The sequence below is a fragment of the Stegastes partitus genome, unplaced genomic scaffold (assembly GCF_000690725.1).
Source record: "Stegastes partitus isolate 25-593 unplaced genomic scaffold, Stegastes_partitus-1.0.2 Scaffold1333, whole genome shotgun sequence".
Lineage (NCBI taxonomy): Eukaryota > Metazoa > Chordata > Actinopteri > Pomacentridae > Stegastes > Stegastes partitus.
This window is the reverse complement of record NW_007579064.1, coordinates 33,651-54,134: the sequence shown is the minus strand read 5'-3', so window position 1 is coordinate 54,134 and position 20,484 is coordinate 33,651. Positions and strand designations below refer to the sequence as shown.

At 40.0% G+C, this 20,484-nt stretch overlaps 1 protein-coding gene across 1 annotated transcript in view; it reads left to right on the top strand.

Moving 5' to 3' along the window:
* Window positions 1–20,484, top strand: part of LOC103369808 (UPF0606 protein KIAA1549L-like) — a gene marked incomplete at its 3' end in the record, with an annotated part of 83,074 nt that overhangs the window by 43,038 nt on the left and 19,552 nt on the right. The window contains exons 5-9 of the mRNA XM_008298624.1: window positions 3,685–3,907; window positions 8,172–8,305; window positions 9,621–9,789; window positions 18,667–18,726; window positions 20,304–20,467. Coding sequence (XP_008296846.1) covers window positions 3,685–3,907; window positions 8,172–8,305; window positions 9,621–9,789; window positions 18,667–18,726; window positions 20,304–20,467 — 750 coding nt within the window. The remainder of the gene's footprint in view (window positions 1–3,684; window positions 3,908–8,171; window positions 8,306–9,620; window positions 9,790–18,666; window positions 18,727–20,303; window positions 20,468–20,484) is intronic.

Sequence of the window (20,484 nt, the reverse complement as noted above, 5' to 3'; positions counted from 1 at the left end):
AACAAGGTTCAGAATGCTGACGGGTCTTTATGGGGCGTTCACACCTTCATGTGCTCTGAGTGTGAATCAGATAAACGTGCTGCTTTAAAGTGTGTCTGGTTAAAACAATCAGAGCTAACGAGCGCTCACGTCTCTGGCTGCTCTGCACTATTTGTTATTTCTGCTGCCACTCGTCCGGGACTCGAGGACTCGTCTGAGCGGTGCTCGAGGCCGGCCGAGGTGACTAATGCAGACTTCTGACCCGCTGAACACTGGCTGTTTGCTCAGAGAGCTTATTACACTCCCTCACGCGCCGCCACGGCCAATAAATCCACAATAAATGATTCATTCTGTGCTGCTCACAGTCGCTCTTCACTCACTGACTCTATTTTTGCTTCTCCGTCGGTCTCGCCTTCTTCCTATTTCTTCTCTCCGTATTTACATTTGTGGTGCTGCTTCCTTCCTCCGTCTCCTCCGATCCGGCCGCTGCCTCCGTCTGAGCCCATCGATTGGCTGTCTGCTGGTTCTGCCCGGCGGCCCTCTCCGTCCGTCCACCTGCCTCCCTTCATCCGTCCGTCTTCTGTCTTCATCTGCTGCCTTTTCTATTTTTATCCAGTTGTTTGTGAGGCTGCTCTGTGACAGGCGGCCAGCACGGCGCTACGAATGTCAAATCTGCACCAGAAACCTCCACCAGGGCGCTTTGAGTCCTCGACCAGAAACCTTCAGATCTACACGAGAAACAAACCTTCAGATCTGTACTGGGACGCTGTACATCTGCACCAGAAATCTTGAACTCCTTTACTAGGATTCTGCAAATCGACATTAAAAGAGCTTCGAATTTACACAAAAAATCTGCAAATCTATAATAAAAATCCTTGAATCTTTCCTACAAGTCCTCATATCTATACTAAAGATATTCAAATCTATACTATAAATCCATAAGTCTTCACTAAAAATCTGCAAATCTATAATTATTCTTTGGAGATTTGGAGTATTTGTTCATAAATTTGAGTAAGTTTTGATTTTTTAGGTGTAATTTTAAACAACTTTCTGTCATTTTGAAAACTTCCGTTGGTGTAATTTTGGATTTATTTATTTTCTTTCATTAACGTGTGATAGTTGGTTCCTCACAACAGGTTACAGCAAATGAAAGGTCTCGTTTTTACCTCCATGTGATCCCAGGATCATCTTACAAACACAACTCACTCTTTTTCTGGTGTGTTTTTTATCCTAAATCCAGTGGAATTGGTGGAATAGTTCAGTATTTAACAGCTACAGAGAGTTAAAATCATAAAGCTTTGAGTATAAACAACCTTTATTCCATTAATGATGTCGATTCATGAACCTAAAGGCTGTTTAACAGGATGACAGGAGAACAAACACCAAAACAAATCCTCATTTCTACCTTTAACTCCTTCAGTATTGATTATTCTGATTCTAACTGAGGCAGTTCCACCCACATATAACTGATAACTGATCACGTTAACGAGCTGTAAACTCGTCCCGTGTCTGATTTTTGAAGGCCTGAGTTGGGTTCCTTTCGTTGAACGAGGACAGAAAGTCTCCACAGAGCTGATGTTTAACTCCACGCTCAGTCCGTTTGACTTAAACATCCAAAAGCTCCTTTTGTTTTGTTTCCTAATGAAATGCAAAACCCAGAGGTGGGCCGCTGGAATAAGAGAACGTCATTAAAACTGAAGAGCTGCTCAGGAATCTGGAGCTCTGACGGGAAACAAGAAGAAGCTGAAGAGTTCTGGTTCTGAGACGAGGAGGCGCCGAGCTCGGCCGAGCCGGAGGGAAGCTGAGAGGAAGAGGAGGACGAAGGTGGAGGGAGGTGGGCGGCTTCACTTCCACAAACACGAGGCCTGACTCACCAGCGATTGATGTCCGTGTGTGTTTCCAGCTGAAAGACGGCCTGCAGGCAGACTGAACTAAAAACAGCCGAGGATCATGAATATTCAGGGACTGGTGTGTTTTTATCTTAAATCCTGCTTCATCTCCTCTCCAGTCCTCTGAGCTGCTGTCAGGGATCTATTGTGATGCAGACTGTGAAAAATAAACCAACATTTTAAACAGTTTACTGGTATTTTACAGATTTTCTCTGTTTTGTTAAATCACAGAAAAAAAGTTTAGTAAAAAAAAAAGAAACCAGAACTGTAATTTGTATATTTTTACATATGATATATGGATTATTTATTTATTCATTTGTTTAGAATAACATTTAACAGTAAAATGCACAAATTAAAAAACTGGATTTAAATGAGAAAAAAAAAACAAAACAAAAAAAACAGTTTCATAGATTTAAAAAAAAGTATATTAAGGACAGAAAAATGGTAAATAATTATTTACCCTGAAATCACAGAGAAAAGGTAAACATGCTGATATTTTTAAAAAAACCAACAAACAAACAAAAAACAGGCCAGAAATCTATTCTTCTGTATTTTTACTAATGATATATTTTTTTTAAATTTATTTTTTACATTTTATTTTTTTTTACAATGCTTCTCTGTAAAAAGCTTCTTTTTCATTATTATTATTGTTATTGTTATTATTATTATTATTACTGCATTTAAATGAGAAAAAAAAGAACAATACTTTTATAGATTTGAAAAAATCTGTATATTCAGGATGGAAAAATGGTGATTTTTAAAAATGTTATGTTATTTTACAGATTTCCTCTGCTTGGTTAAATTGCAGATAATATCTTTTTTTTTAAAAACATACATTTGAATTAGTATTTAAATCAGAAAAAAGGGGGGAAAAATCACCATTTTAAAAATATCTTTGAAGCATTGAAAAATGGTCAACCTTTTATTTTTTAATTACAGATTTTTCCTTGTTTTGTTGAATTACTGATGTTATCTAATAAAATCACAGTAAAACTGTCCTGATTTAAATTTTAACCATAAAAAAATACAAATTTGTAAATAACATCCACATAAATATCAATATCAATTTGTTATTTTTCAACGACAATGAATACAGTTTTATTGTGTTTATATTAGCAAAACAAATTGTCGTTTTACAGCCATTTATTGTTACTTGAAAGAAAAAAATGTATATTAAAGACTGAAAAATAGTAAATCATGTTGTAAAAGCTATTTAACAGATTTTTTCCTGGTTTTGTTAATTTACAATCAACAGCTGGTAAAGTCCACTTAAAAACTTTTTCTGTATTTTTACAAACAGTAATTTGTTCTTTTACGATGTGTGACTTTAAAATTACACTTTTAAAATCGTAGTTTTATTTAATTTTTTAATATTTTCATTTTACAGACATTTATTGTCATTTGAAAGTAAAAAAAAAAAATCAGCATATTAAGGACTAAAAAAAATTTAAATAATTAGTTTAAAGTATTTTTTTCACAGAAAATCACAGAATAAAAGGACTGATTTACATACTGACCGTCCACGTCAAAACTCAGTATTTTCTGTATTTTTAAATGAATTCTTTTACGATGTGTGACTGGACCATTACACCGTTATCAAACTGTGAGTAAATCAATGAATAAACGTGATCATTTTACTGATGTTTGCTGGTCTCCATGTTGTATTTCTGCTGCTGTATTCCCTCCGTTGTTGTTTTCTTTCCTGCGGTGCAGCTTGTGTGTCTTGAAACCAGAAAATCAAACCTGCAGCTTGTTTTTCAGACGTCTCTCTGCCTCCTGCACGTCTATAAATAAACGCCTCGTATCTCCTTTTCAGGTGGAGCGAGACGACTGCAGCCCCAACAACGTGACCCTCGGCTACTACGTGACCAGCGGCAAGACCGTGTACGTGTCGTCGGCGGTGGTCGAGGCGCTCAACGTCTACGGCTTCGACAAGCTGCTGTCCGACATCCGGCAGCACACGCCGCTGGTCAAGGCCGTGCTGGTTCCCGTGGCGACCTGGATACCGGCCCCCAGCATCCACCTGCAGCTGAAGACAGGTGATGGAGGGAGAGCAGAGCTGGATGCTGCGCTCGGAGGACAACACGAGTCCGGGGAGGGAAACTCAGGGGACGGGCAGAGCGGAAACGAAATTAGAAAACTCTGATTACATGTCTGCTCTCCTTTACTCTTCCCTGATAGCCTAAATCCCAGACAAACTCCCAGGATTGCAGAGCAAAGGCAGACCGGTCCGTTCGCTTAGTCGGCCTCTTAAGCCTCTTAGAACAAAACACACACACATTTAACGCGAGTCCGGTGGGAACGAGAGCAGCGAAATCAGTGCAATTAACAAATTGTTGCCTAAACGATGCGTGTGCAGATTACAACGACTAAAATAGCGACTTCCCCCGTTTTCTGTTCTCGGGTTTGTTCGTGATGGCAGACAGCGTTCGGCAGGTTGTTGTGTTAAATTAAAAGTAGGACGTGTAAATGTTTCATATGTAGTCAGTTTGACATCATACATGGTGAGAATAATGTACGAGAAGTTATGAGACGGAGGAAGTCTTTGTGCAGTTTATCACCTGACAGGTGCAAAGAAAAGGGACGAGCTCATCCAGAAGCTTCAGGAAGATTTGAAAATGTATGTTTTTCATGTCTGTAGTTCTGCAAACCGACCACATCCCCTACGAGCTCCAGAAATAAACTCATTTTCATGTAGTTCAGCTAAAAAAATCTTCAAATGCTTAGAACATATCTAATGTCAACTTGGAATCTTCAAACCTACACGGGAAACTTTCACGTCCTCCCGTAGAAAACTGGGAATTTTCCAACCTACAAAATCTACAACCTACAAATCCTCAAGTCTTGACTAAAACTCTTCAAATACCGCAGCAGAAATCTGTAGATATTACACTAGAAACCGTCAAATCTTTACTCGAAATGTTCAAATCCGACAACAGAAACCTTCAAATAAATAATAGAACTCTTGAAATTTATATCTTGATTTTTTTTTTGTTACAACAAATCTTCAAACCTACACTTAGACGTCTTGAAGTCCTAAAAAAATGCAAATGTTACACTAAAAAATGTTTATCTGTATGTATATATATATGTATCTGTTCTAGAAATCAAGTCTTTCACTAGAAACCTTCAAATTAATATCGCAAATTGAATTCAAATCAATACAACAAATAGGATTCATAGCTAATTGTGGTGTTCCCCAAGGCTCGATGTTGGGCCCCTTTTTTTCATTACTAGAAATCTCTAAACCTCGACTAGAAGTCTTGAAATCCTACAAATGTTACACTGAAAATCTTCTAATCTATACTAGAAATAAAGTTCTACACTAGAAAACATAAAAGTAATATTAGAATCTTTAAATCTTTACGAGAAATCTTCTGTTTTAAACTAAAAACCGTGAAATCTGTTCTAGAAATCATGTTCTACACTAGAAACCTTCAAATTAATACCGGAAATCATATTAAAATCAGTACAACAAAAGCATTCATAGTTACTTGTGGTGTTCCTCAAGGCTCGATGTTGGGCCCCTTTTTTTCAGTTTTGTACATAATTTGAAACACGCACCGTTTCCAACGTGTTAAAATGTATTTTATTAACAAATGATACCAGTTTAGTTCGTTGTCGTAAAAATGTAAGATATTGTAAAAATAGGGTTTGGTTTAATTTTGCGGCGCTATTATAATATTTAAGATATATAATTTCTCCAAATTAAGATTGGAAATCTATCAGTTTATTGTAGAAATCTTTGAGTCTATACCAGAAATCCACTTTATCCCCAGAAACCTTGAAATCTTTACTAGAAGTCTTGAAATCCTGTCAATCTGTAAATGATACACTGAAAATCTTCTAGTCTTTACTAGAAATCTACAAACCTTCATGTTCTACATTCGAAACCTTCAAATAAATATTAGGATTTTAAACCCTTATCAGAAATCTTTTATTTTAAATTAGAAACCTTGAAATCTATCAGTTTATTGTAGAAATGTTCAGATCTACACTAGATTCTTAAAATTTGTAAAAGAAATCTTGAAATCCTTGGTGGACATCTTCAGATCTTTACTAGAAAGCTCCAGACCTTCATGTTCTCCAGTAGAAACCCTCAAATTAATGGTAGAATCTTTAAATCTGTACCAGGAATCCTCATCTCCTTTACCAGGGATCTTGAAATCTTCACTAGAAACCTTCTCGTCTCCACTAGAATCCAGTCCGTGACTCTTTCACAGCGAGAAAAAACAAATCAGAGCTGATTATGTGAATAAACTCGTTATATAATAAATAATACAAACTGTATTTTCCTTCGTTCGTTCCTCAGATACGTGTCTATTTATACATAGTGTGGTGATAGCGTCTTATTTTGAGCTGCTCTTTATTTAAGGTTTGTTCTGCGGTTCTGTTTGTGAAGCAGGCCTCCGAGGCAGCAACACAAAACCCGTCTCTGCTCATAAACCCTTAATTCAGACGCCAATTTACCGCCGCGGCACCGTTTACATAAGATTACCAAGTGGGTCAGCAGCAGAGACGCTGCTGGAGGAGGTTCACCAGCACCGCGGCCTGGATTCAGGTGGCAGCGCTGGTCCACCTCGGCTGTCCGGCGCCTTGCTGCCGACGGAGGAGGTCCAGGCCGGGCTCCGGTAACGTCCTCCCTAATCCTCTGATGGGTTCAGTTCTGTCCCGCCCAGACAGAAGACCACTCTTTGTACTTGTTCTCATTCTAGACAGTGGAGATAATCCTCTTTCTGCCGGTTTGTCGGTCACACGGAGCTCTACTTTCATTAATACCACAAACATACAGCCGCATGAAAGCTGCACACTTTCAAAATAAGAGTCTTCTTCAGGTCGTAGTCGTGATGTCAGGTAGCATCTGATGAATTAAACACTTTGACATAATAGTGAACAGCAGCATTATGGGAGAACCTGTGGTGTTTATTTGGATTTGGCGCGTATGTAACTGGATTTTTCTAAATTATTACCACAACAAATTCAACCGGTTTCATCCACAAATATACACTAAATGTTAACATATCACAAGACGTACATGTTTAGATCATGTACAGCCTGAAATCATCTACAATCTACATAGTCTGAGAATATTTAGGCCCTTAATTTAATAATATAATCCTGTTTTTTGATAAGTAGGATGGTTTTACAGGTGTTACAACCGTCTTTAAAAGCACATAAACTATGTTTGCATTGGTTTTAATCTTCCACATAGTTAGTAATGTTCTTAAATTTAAATCAAGTGGCCACAGTGGATTTTATAATAAGGCCTGATGGAAGAAAGTGTTTGAATAAATGGACGTTTTTAGTGTCTAGCCTGATTTATTGCTTGTTATTGCTGCTAAAAATGTAATTTTATATCTTAAACATTAAGATCGTCTGGTGAAATCAAACCAATGTCTTTTTTTTATAGTCTTCTCTCACAGCAAACTAAACTAGTGTCATCAAAAAATAATGAAATGTTGAAGTTTCGTGAGCGTTAAATCACGTACAGTGTGTTCATTCACATGTAGCTACTTGACTTTAATTAAATAGCTACCTGTGAATTAATTCATTAAATAATATTAAAATCAATACAATAAAAAGCATTCATAGTTACTTGTGGTGTTCCTCAAGGCTCAATGTTGGGGCCCTTATTTTTTATTTTGTACATAATTTGAAATGTGTGCAGTTTAGAAAATATTAAAATGTATTTTATTGACACCAGTTTAGGTTGTTGTAAACATGTAAACACTCTGGATATTGTAAAATAGGATTTATTTTATATTTTAATATTTACGGTATAAAGACAAATCAGAAGTTATTATTAATAATAAAATGAAAAAAAGAGTGTCTGAAATCATTTTTTTGTGGTGTTCCACAAGGCTCAATTTAAGGTCCCTTTTTTCTTTTCTTTTTCTTTTTTTTTTTTTTAATGTTGTACATAATTCAAATATGTGCAGTTACCAAAATATTAATATTTACTTTGTTTACAGGTGATACCATCTTAGCTTGTTGTAGTAAGAATTAGAAAAATCTGGATGCTGTGAAGAACACTCCTGTCAGTATTCAGGATTTAGGACCGTTTTAGCAGCAATGATAGATCATACATTCATCTGAAAACCGAACACGAAAAATGTCAGTTTATATGAATACTTTCTTAAATCAGGCTTTATCGTACATTCCACATGTTTCATTGACAGTAAACTGCACATTTCTGACTACGTGGGATTATAAACCAACACAAATGCATTTTACTGTTATATTGTTGGGATGTTGTCAGACTTTTTGAGATAAATAACGTGTTGTATTGCATTTTTCTTGCAGTCTTGAGGTTTGTTGGCCCGACGGACAACGTCTACTCCTGCAGCTTCGTCCAGATGTTGGAGCAGAGACTGGAGAACGCCTTCGACGAGGCTCAGGACAAAGTGTTGGAGACGTACAACCGGCTCACCGTGGAGGTACGGCGGGAAGCTGCTGCTTCATCTCGAAACGCTCTTTACGACAAATCTGAGTTCCTGGAAGCCTTTACATTTAGACCAGAAGTCTTCAAATCACACTAGAAACCTGAACATTTAAATTAGAATCTTCAAATCTATTCTAGAAATCTTCAAATCCCTCAACAGAAGTCTTGAAATCTTTACTAAAAATCTTCAAATCTTCAAGTTCAACACCTGAAACCTTCAAATTTATTCTAGAAATCTTCAGTTTTACAATAGAAGTCTTAAAATCCTACACTACAAATCAAGTTTTATATTAGAAACCTGAAAATTAATATTAGAATCTTTAAATCTACTAGAAATCTTCAAATCCCTCAACAGAAATCTTGAAATCATCGCTAGACATCTACAAGTTTATTCTAGAAATCGTTTTTGTTCTAGAAATCTCTAAACCTCTACTAGAAGTCTTGAAATCCTGGACTAGAAATCTGCAAATGTTACGCTGAAAATCGTCTTAACTTTCCAAGAAACCTTCAAATTCTACACCAAAAAACTTCAAACCTTCGAGTTCTACACTAGAAACCTTCAAATTAATATTAGAATCTTCAGATCTTTACTAGAAATCTTGACATTTATGGTAGAAGCCCTCCAACCCTGCACCAGGAGCCTTGAAACCATCTCTAGAAACCACCCTACCATGACCAGAGAGGCTCTGCTGCATCGTGCTCTTTGCTGTTTGCGGTCCAGATGTTTTATTTCTTGCTGTTTAAAGCAGCACATAGAAGTCCTGCCTGGTGGCCAGTATCAGGTCCTGGATGTCAGACAGCTCCACACTTTGAAGCCTGGACGGCTGCAGACTTACGTAACGCTTTATTTCTGGAGACACAATCAGAGCTCCTTCTTCTTCTTCTTCCTCCAGTTTCTTCCTTCTGTTCCTCGTCTCGTTCTTCTCTCCGGCTGTCAAGGTGTTCTCATGGCTGCAGCCTGCACACGCCATCCTGCTTATAAAGTAGGTCTGAGCAGCAGCAGATAGAGGCTCCATTCATAATTCATCCTCTGAAATATTAACGTCGGTGCAGGAATGCGACTCCTCGTATCGTCAACATCCACTTTCCTCTGATGACTGGTATCCAGGTGCTCATTGTTGCAGAGGGAGAACGTGTTCGGTCCAAAGCGCCTCGCTGCGTCTCTTCGTGTTCGCTGTCGACGTTCGATATCGTCGCAGATGTCTGAATTATACATGTTGGCTATAAATACAGCGATGCAATCCTCCCGCGCCTATGGGGCTCGTGGGTCTGAATAAAACATCGACGCGCTGTTTTTGCTGTTTGCTCAGGTCCAGAGCGTCTCGCAGGAGCCCGGTTCTCCGTCGGTGACTCTGGTCTACGTGGTGAAGAACCAGGACGCCATCCTGAACGGGACCATATCCAGCGGCCTCCTGAACCAGCTGACGGCGGAGCTGGTGGGGTACTTCCTGTTCTACCCGCCGCTGGTCATCGCCGAGCGTAAGTACAGCCAGGAAGGGGCTTAGTCTGGGCTTAATCTGGGTTTAATCTGGGCTTAATCTGGGTTTAATCTGGGCTTAATCTGGGTTTAATCTGGGCTTAATCTGGGTTTAATCTGGGCTTAATCTGTATAATTTTAGCTCAGTTCGAACCAGAACGTGACTTAATCTGGATTTAGTCTGGGCTTAATCTGGGTTTAATCTGGGTTTAATCTGGGCTTAATCTGTATAATTTTAGCTCAGTTCGAACCAGAACGCGATTTAATCTGGGTTTAGTCTGGGCTTAATCTGGGTTTAATCTGGATTTAATCTGGGCTTAATCTGGGTTTAATCTGTATAATTTTAGCTCAGTTCGAACCAGAACGCGACTTAATCTGGGTTTAATCTGGGCTTAATCTGGGTTTAATCTGGNTTAGCTCAGTTCGAACCAGAACGCGACTTAATCTGGGTTTAATCTGGGCTTAATCTGGGTTTAATCTGGGTTTAATCTGTATAATTTTAGCTCAGCTCAAACCAGGACGTGACTTAATCTGGGTTTAATTTTAATCTCTTTGTGGTAGTTTTGTGTCTCTTTAGTTGTTTTGTGTCTCGTTTGTGTTTTCTTTCCTTTCTGTGATTTTTTTTGTCTCATTTGAGCATTTTGTGGCTGGTTTGTGTTTTTGTGTTGTTTTGTGGCTCATTTGTGTTCATTCTTTGTCATTTTTATGAGTAATTTTTCTAAATGTGCGTCTCTTTTCTGACTTTCTGTCACATTTTGGTTGTTTTAAGCCTCTTTGTGACTGTTTTGTCTCTTTGTAGTCTTTTTTTTTGTCTCATTTGTGTATTTTTGTGACTCATTTATGTCGATTCTTCTCCTGATTTTCAGCATTTTGTGAGTCATTTTTCTAACTTTGCGTCTCTTTTCTGACTTTCTGTCACATTTTGGTTGTTTTAAGCCTCTTTGTGACCATTTTGGCTCCTTGTAGTCATGTTTTCCCCTCATTTGTGCATTTTTGTGTTGTTTTGTGGCTCATTTATGTCAGTTCTTTGCCTGATTTTCATCATTTTCTGTCTAGTTTTTCTACATTTGCGTCTCTTTTCTTATTTTGTGTCTCATTGTGGTTGTTGTTGGTCTCTTTGGGCCACTTTTGTCTCTTTTTAATCATTTCGTGTCTCACTATTGTGACTCTAAGCGCACAGAGCCGTCAGAAAGTTGAACATTTGAGGATTTCTTCTGCCTTTACACTTTCTTGCTCTGATAAACGGTTTAATTTTGGCATTTTTTTTAAAACCTTAACGTGTTTTTCCAATCCGTCGGCAGGTTTTGGGGTTCAGAGGGTTAATAAACGCCACGTGTACGATGTTTAGCTGAATGCTGACTTTGACTTTACAGAATGCAGCGTGTCGGACTTGTTTTCCAAAATTAAAAAAGCTGCATTATGCTTGGCTGCCATTTCAACCAGTGACATTTAGCCGAAGCGCATCAGCAGACTTCACACACACTCCACATTCGGTTATTTCAGCTCGTTCGGCTCCTCGCTGGTGTCACAGTCAGTTTGAAGTTGAGAAGGTGGTGCTTTCCTGAGATACCGAAATCTTTGCCGCAGTTTTCATCATGCACCTTGAAGACCTGTAAAGCAGCCCGGGTCCTCCGTCGGCCCGGCCGGCTCGGTCCTCTGTTGCACCTGTTTGCAGCAGATTTGTAGCAGAGGTGAAGACGCTAATAAACCTGGACGCGCTGTACGCTTTGCATTGAGCTGAAAGCCTGAGATGTGCCAGGAAAGTGTGAGGGATCCATATTTTCTCCTCTCACCTGCGTCAGTGTTGCCCTCCGGCGGGTGAAAGCGAGGACGGAGGCTGCGCCCACGTCCACGCTCGGCAGCAGGAAGGGAACGAGCGTACAGAGCGTAGCCGCGATGCTAAAAAAAGACTCGAGCACTCGGAGCCGCGTTTTGGTGTTGAAAGGCTCGGCAGGCTGAGGACGGAGGGAGAGTGGAAGTGAAGGATGTCGGTATTGACACAAGACGAACAAAGACGCCGAGAGAGCAGCAGAAAATACCCCGAGTGCACTCGAAGAACGGCGTCTGTCGAACGAAGGCAAACGAGCTGCACGGTGGAGAAACAAGGAGCCGCTTTTACCCGAATCTACCTTAAACCGTTAGTTCATAGATTTGACCTGTTTGGTTTAAATACAGATAAAAACGGTGAAAGAACAGAAACGTGTTCATTTAGTCCTCGTTAAAACACTTTCTAAAAGCAATTAAACGTACAGTCGGACTCATTTCTTTACTGTATTTAAATCTGCAAAAAGCATCAATATTTTGTTTTGTTTTAAAAGTACATTAAAAAGAGAAAATTGGTAAAGCATTAAAAAAACAAACTGTTTTTTAACAGACTTTTATTAAGTTACAGATGATATCTAGTATAGTTACATTTAAAAATATTAATTTACAAAAAAAGAGAAAGAAAAAGAGGCAAAGACGGTTAATATTGTCCACACAGAAAATCCTTATTTTTACAAATAATGTGTAAATGTTCAGTTTCTGGAAAAAAAAAAAAGAGAGAAAAAGGAAAAAAAAAATGCTATAATTTAATTGTGTATCTACGGTTAAAAACAGGACATTTTATGTGATTCAAATATAAACCTACAGAATAAAAACTGCAAATGCAAATCTATCAAACAACAATCATGGAAGCTAATTAACCAGACTTTATCCTGTAAATAAAAATGGTAGTTTTATTTTTAATTTATGGTTCATTTACTGTAAATTTAAAACAAAACAAAACAAAAAAAGTCAAATTATATCTACAGCAATAAACTAAAACAGCCTTTTTGTCAGTTACAGTTGTTCATACAGTGATAATAACTTTTGTTTTAAGAACAAAACAACATTTCTGTAAAAATACTGAGCTTAAATAAAAGGTTTGTTATTTTCGGTGAGCTACAGCGACGTACCGGTGGGTCACACTCTGGACATTCACGGACGTCTCTTGGTCGTGACCTCGGCTCATCTTGGAGCTTCACAGCGATGAGGTTCCTGCTGCTCTTCCTCCAGACTCCAGCGTCTTGGTGTTAAATCATTACATAACAGCTGCTGTGCTGCCGGGCCGGGCCGGGCCGGGCCGGGCCGACGAGCTCAACACATGCAGGACTCCTTCAACAACGCCGACTACTGAAAAGCGGCGAGTCCACCGTGGGGCGATGCATGATTCATGACTGAGCGTATGTTTGACCTGCTTGTGAACGGCGGCGGGTCGGGATCGCTCTGGATTGTTTAAGGACTGTCAGGTTGCACTGAAGCCTCCAGCGCAGAAGAAAACTCCGTCTAATACCAAATGTTACTCACTGGGTTCTCCAAGACACACTCGCTGCCTCCGATTCAGGAAGTCGGTGTTTGGTTAAACACAAGACAAACACGTCTTTGTCACAATCTAAGTAAAACTGTGTTTCTGTTTATAGGGAACTCGTCATGTGTGTAGTGACCACTCGTTTATATTCAAGCTTTTAGTTTAGTTTAGCTTGAGAACGTCCTTCCGTTGTGATTCTGTGCTACTGTGGGAATGTTTTACAGGAAGTCATTCCCAACAGCAACGTCCTGAGGCCAAATGTTCTACCTCCGTTAATAAGTCACATTTACAGGAACATTTTATATTATTTCTGTCATTCTGAGGCCTTGATAACGTCTTAAAACAAATTTTCATGTTGGTAAGAGAATATTTTTAAATCTTTTATCATGACAACATCCTTCAAACTTCCTCTGATGTGTAAAACATTGTATGTCAGTGAACAGTTCACCTCACAGGAACATGTAAGAACCTTTAGCTAATGTTAGCCAGTGTTATGTATATATATGTATTTATTCATATAAACAGATGCTCAGATGATCATATTAGAGACTCAGACTTTCTTTATAGACTTTCTTTATTGTCATTGCACAAAAACACAATCGTGAATCTGGCAACGAAATGTCGCTGCTCGGCTACCGGAGTGCACAGAACGGGAGCTTGTGAGGCAGTGACTTGTTCATAAATGCTGTAAACATTTAGCTATAGATCAATATACATAAATATACATAAATATACATATGAAAGACTAGTGCAATGGAAAAAGAACTTAATGTAAACAGTAGAAAGATAACAGTGTATTGTCAGAAAGTATAAGGAACAAAAATACAGAACAGAATAAGATAAAAAAAATATACAACATATAGAATAATATAAATATATTATAATATTATGTGCAGTTTTAATTAATTGACATGACTTTCACATGCGTCTTTTTTTTTTTTTGGTAAATGTTCGTCAAAATAACCAAAAACATATTCACCATGATTCAGTGTAGGAAAAAAAGTACGTTTATTAAGGATTGAAAAATGGTAAAGTAGTTTATAAACTTTTATTTAAGAGATTTAACTGTTTAGTGAAAAATAACAGAAAAATTATTAATTATAAAAGATGTTCACCTTAAAACACACAACACTCATTTGTTCTCCGACTCTGTGTGACAGCAACATTAAAATCTTACTTTATTCAATATTGTTTGAAGTTCTTTGTGGATATTTTCTTACAGTGTCCAGTCAGACAGAAGCCCACATTCAGAGTAGTTTTGGATTCTTTACGAGTGTTAAATCATCTTTACTGTGACTGTTCTCTTTCAAAATGCTGCTTTAAAACGTCACCAGACCTCTGCTGACATGAACCACTGCATCGCTTCACTCAGACGCTGTTTGTTGTATTTATTTCCACCTAATGAACGACGTTAGAAACCCGAGCGAGCCGCCGCAGACGACCCACATGGGCTCCGTTTGTATTCTGCTCCGGCCTCCGACGCCATCTGTGAGATTTTAAAAGGGCAAACAGCTGCACGGCTCGTATCATCCCAATCGTGCCACGGGCGATCCGTCGTTCGTGTCCCCCGAATCAGCTAATTTTAGCCCGCTGAGATTAGATTAGTATCCGTTTGTGCTCTCAGCACCCAAAGGGCCGGAGCATCACACTTCATAGGGTCCAAACCCACTTGGCATCGCCGCGGAAACCCTGTCTGCTCCACGGCTAACGCTGCACGCTTCAGATATTCAACTATTTACGTTTTTAATCTCACACAGCCTACAGGTCAGCCGAGAAGTCCCCACATTTATATGACATGTCTGCTGGTTGTGGCTTTACAGTTTTGCCTAAACACAGTAACTTTACAGATGTACATTGTAAAATTGGTTTTCTACAGTCAGTATATAGATTAATACTTGTTTTTCTGTGATTATACCACTTACAGTATCTGTTCTTTACACAAAATAGAGTAAATCTGTGAAATAACAGCTTGAAAATCCATTTAATGTGCATCAGAATCAGCTTTACTGGCCAAGTACACCAGACAGAGAATCTGGTGTCGGCTGTTGGTGTCGCCCTGGGAATGAGCAAGGAGATAATAGAAGTAGGAAAATAAAGAATAAAGTGAAACAACTACAGAAAGAAAAAAATATTTAAAAAAAGAATTTACACGTCTGAGCAGAAAACATAGATGTGCAGTGGTGCAAAGACATACATGACATCCATCCCTAACATGCGTTTTTCTTTCAGTATTTAATATTAGTCAAAATATTTTGGCTGCTTTTTTTGACAAGATGTCAAAGTAAAAAAAAAAAAGCTTCCTACAAAACCAGGTCAGTTGATCAAAGCTGCAGACTTTATAGTTTTTTACAGATTCTGGTTTGAGGAAACGTTTATTTATGGCAGTTTTTTTTAATGAAACAAGCAGGATAAAGTGATTTTATGATAAAACGTGACAGTTTAAACCTTAATTTGCAGATGACTGGTTCATGGATCATCTGAAAGTTACACATTTGAATATTTTGTCCTTATAAATGGTGTCATTTTAGCACTTTAAAAAACAATGTGCCTTTCGAACCCGTCGGCATGTTTCAGAGTTCAGAGGGTTTACGGCCTGCGGGGTGATTGATCACGATCAATCAATCGGCAACGAGGGAGATTAGATTAGTATCTGCTTGTGCGTGCTCTCACCACCTCGAGGGTGGAAGCATCGCGCTTCACGTGGTTCAGATCCAGTCGTAAACCCCGTCTGCTCCCGTTGTTCAAGCAGCGAAACAATGAACAAATGGACCGATGTGAACTGATGAACGAGATAAATGATGGGATAAAGAACAGCTGTAGCTGGTCAGCAGCACATCAGCCGTAGCGGCGACCGGTCCAGGCATGTATGGGATCGATTTTAGTTAACTGAGAGCACAAATGGGCGATCGATCGTCACATCGATGTGTCTGTTTGCATGCTCGGGACTCGTTGTGTCTACAGAACGTCTCTGTTTGACTGCGGTTGTGCCAAAGTCAACAGCAGATTCATTCATGGTCTGCACTCAGAGGATGAAACCGAACGTCCTCGTCCACGCGCCTCTGCCAGAAATGTGGCAGAGTCAGATTTACGCACTGTATCATAAAGGAGGAAGTCCACTTTTACTATCCTGTCTTGCACTATTTGGGGTTAATTATTTTCTAAGTAAAGGCTGAATTGCACTTTGTGTCTGTAAAGCCACACATCTGATATAAATTTAACTGGCGACCAACGTGTGCACATTTTGGTGTAAACTTAAGATGAATTTGTCTGAGTCCCCAGTGTTTTGATGCCACTTTATCTCGGCTGGCTTTGCTCTTTGTGTGGGATTTATTGACGTAAATCAGGACAAGACTGAAGTCTCTGTCGCTTCTGGTCGCATTAAAACCAAGACAAGAGGTTACAACGTGGTCAGAGACAGCACCGCGCCCCTTTATTATCTGCAGGACCGTTATGTTCTGGTCCCTTCAGGAAGAACACGTCTCCACGTCTTTGTGTTGACATAAACCAGATGCAGAGGACGCATGACACTAAATGTAAGATGATTTTATTGGTTATTACAGTTCTTTCTGGTTCTGACATGTTTGTTTGCTTCTCTACTGTGAACGCTGAGTCGGTGAGATACGTTCACATGGATGTTGTTTCTGTGCAATGTTTTGGCAAAAATTTAAGATATTTCATGTTTTCTGCACCAAATGGGGCCAGTAGCTAAAAATGTGATCCATTTAATCTTCTGGATCTGCTGGAAACTATCCCGCCACGGCTGTAGGAGTTTTATTTCTGGAGATACTGAAGCATGAAGACGGGTCCCCAGATGACATGTTTGATATGTTTGGTCTGAAAACATTCTCAAAATTCAACCAATACACTTTACAAATAAGTAAAAAGTCGAGCAACAGATGTCGGTAGAAAGGTGTTTAGGGGCATTGTTTTAATTTGATTATTCTTATTTTGTTTTTACTGGTGACATGGAGGCTCTCGCACCATTAAATCACCATTAGCTCTTTTATTATTAGATGCAGCAGGAGCTCTTTGTTTTTTTGTCTCTTGAATTATGCAATTAAATTTTCCGGCCGCTGTGTTGATGAAACTAATGCAGCGGATTCGTCTGCACGTCCAGCAGATTCTCTAAAAGTTCACCGACTGCGTCTGAACCTTCACACTTCAGCGCTGTTTGTCTGCAGCGTTTACGTGAACTTGTTTAACTCCGGAGCCGATGCAAACCGAGGCAGAAGCACTGGCTGGTCGCTGAGCGCTCTGCAGACGTTCAGCTCAGAGGAGTTCGCTGGAGACAGATGGCGAACCGGGCAGATGGGAAATAAGGAGGCGGAGGTTGACGGATGAATAGGACGCCGAAAAGAGGTCGACGGGCTGAGGGAGCGATGATGTGTAAATAAGGAGACAGTCGGCCGGACGGGAAGGAGTTTTAGGAAATGAGTAGCGTGACAGGTAAACAGGTAGAGGAAGAGACGGAGGCACGAAGGCAGAAAGGAAGCCTAAGAGGTTTAAACGTACAGGATGGAAAAGAAAGCCGACAAAGAGAAAACGAGTGGCACACCGAGGAGCTGCCGTCACATTTACACGACCTCCACAAGCTTTTAATCAAATCAAGTCAGAAATAATTAAAATACAGCAGTGAAGGAGATATTTAGCACAGCGTGAGGTTCATAGTTCCACTTTTTGAAAAATTCATTCCGTGCAGTCTGAAGCTGAGCTGAGCTGAATATGAGGCTTCAGCGGTCGGACGAACCCGACGCTCACAGAACAAACAGCACCGATACCAAAGGAGGTTCTCTCTGTGCAATCCGGTTATGGGATTATTTTGTGTATTTCTGACAGTATGTTTACATTTTTCACAGATGTATTTGTTAATGAGATGCGTAGCCCGACTGAGCACTGCCTACTGTGGCGGATGTCATTTACTTTTGGCAGTTTTCACTTATTGCAGAAAAAAATGTGCTTTTTGTTTTGTCAAAGAAACATTTTGTGTTTGCTTGTTAAAGGTGCATTACCCAATTAATAAACCTCACAACATGCAAAGATCTGTATGAAGCCTTTCTCGTAGCTGAATAATCAAACGCACAGACGAGTTTGCAGGTTGTGGTGCAATCAGGGGTGACATTTACTGATTACAGGCCTGTTAGAGCACCATTTGCAGTGTTTATATTGATGTAGTTTGTCTGATATCTTTGTTTATGTATCTGGAAACTAGACGACAATTAACGTAATTCACACGTCTCCTCCTCCATCATAGCCGCCCAGTTCAGATGAAATACGTCTGACTGTGGAGCTAAAACTAATCCTCCGAACTCAGTGTAGTTTGTTGGTTCGACATGATTTCAGTAAAAGTTGTCGTAACTCGAAAAGATTGATGTCATTTTTCTTTTTTTTTTTGTTGTTGAACCCAAACATTATTTTTCGAGTGCGGCTTTAACAACTCCCGTGCAATTAAGGAAATGCATTTACAAGGGATTAATTTCAGCTCTTGCTGGTGTTACAAAGACATAAACGGGACTTTCTTATTCTAATTTCTTGACTCTCTCTCTCTCTCCAGCTCTTGAATACCACAATCTGAACACATCGACGGCAACCAAGAACTACTGGGTGATAACAGGTAAATCACAAACACGAGACGAGCTAGGACATCCATTAACGTTGACCTTGTATATTTTGATAGGAAAAAAATAATCTTATCCCGTCTAAAGTGACAGGTTCCCTCAGTAACAGTGAGTTAAATAGACCCTCTACAGCCTCTAAGCCTCCCTGAGCCATTCAGACAGGAGAGGAGTGTTGTAATACCTGCTCTGGCCTGCAGAGGCGCTGCTGAGTTTGATTGATTTTAGGATGATTCCAACATGATTTAACCCTTTGTCTGGCAAGGAACCATATATGGTAACTTCCTTTAAGAATGACAGGGGGCAGAGTCACGTGACTTCATCCAGCCAATCAGCACAGGTCAGGCGACATCACAACACAGTCGCTATGGCCTCTGACCAATCAGGAGTGAGCCAGACTGTTATTTGTTAGTTGTAAGTTCTGTTAGTCCGACTGGTGGTTTGGAAATAATCCTCCATCTGTATAGGTGTATTTTTAAAAAATAATTCATGCACATCTTATTTGGATTTTATTTTATTTTATTTTATTTAACCTGAGGTGGGCGAAGAATCGTATATAGTAACTGGTTCGACTTTGATTTGCAGCCTAAATCTGAAAGTTTTTTAAAAAGTCAAAAAAGAAAAATAAGTGCCCTTTTATCCACCGATGACAGTCCAGGGTCGAACATTTTAAATTCAAAGTATTTCAACGACGGCCTTTTAAAGGCTTGAAGCCGGACCAGCAGGACCCCCGTTGGCTCGACTGACCCCGACTGGCGAGTTCGTAGTGATGTGTAGGACCACTGTTAGACACACACAGGAACACACAACCTATAGCTGCCACACACACAGTAACACACACAGATACACACTGTGTGTATCTGTGTGTGTTACTGTGTGTGTGTTACTGTGTGTGTCCTCGGCCTCCTGATGTGATGTGAGCTGATCTCTGCTTCAGTCAGGAAGCTGTGAATTATACATCAATAGGAAGAGCAGCTTAGACACACCGAGAGGGGGGAGGAGGGGGTGAGACAGAAGGTGAGGCAGAGGATGAGGTCGGTGAAGCAGAGGGGGAGGAAGGGGGTAATGGAGATGAGGAAGGGGGTGAGGTAGATGGTGAGGCAGAAGGTGATGGAGGTGAGGATGAGAGTGAGACAGAGGGTGAGGTCAGTGAGGCAGAGGGTGAGACAGAAGGTGAGACAGAGGGTGAGGCAGAAGCAGAGGGTGAGGTAGGGAGGACAACATATTCTGCTGAGTCACTGTTTGTGCAGCAGCATTTAACAAACTGCTGATTTGTTCAATCGATGCAGCTGATTAGAACCGATCACCTGCAGAGTGTGTGTGTGTGTGTTCTAATGTGTGTATTACTGTGTGTGTTAGTGTGTGTGTTAATGTGTGTGTTAGTGTGTGTATTTCTGTGTGTGTTAGTGTGTGTGTGTTACTTCTAATTCTGTTTCTTCTAATAGAAGTTTCTGGCTGATCACCTTTTAAATGGGCGATGACGTCATCAATAATCCATCAATAATCCATCAATACTCTATCAGTGCTCTGTCAGTGCTGCCCCCCGCTGACCCCTGTGATGTGTGTGTCCCTGCAGTGATCCAGGACGTGGACCGGTCCTCCCTGGAGGACAACTACCAGAGCTTCGCCAGCCTCATGGAGCAGCGCCTGGCCGAGCTGTTCCTGGTGGCGGGTCGGCAGGGCAGCAGCCGCTCGGTGCGCTCCAGGAGGGCCACCACGGTGGGCGGCTACACCGTGCAGGTGGGTGGAGGGCACGC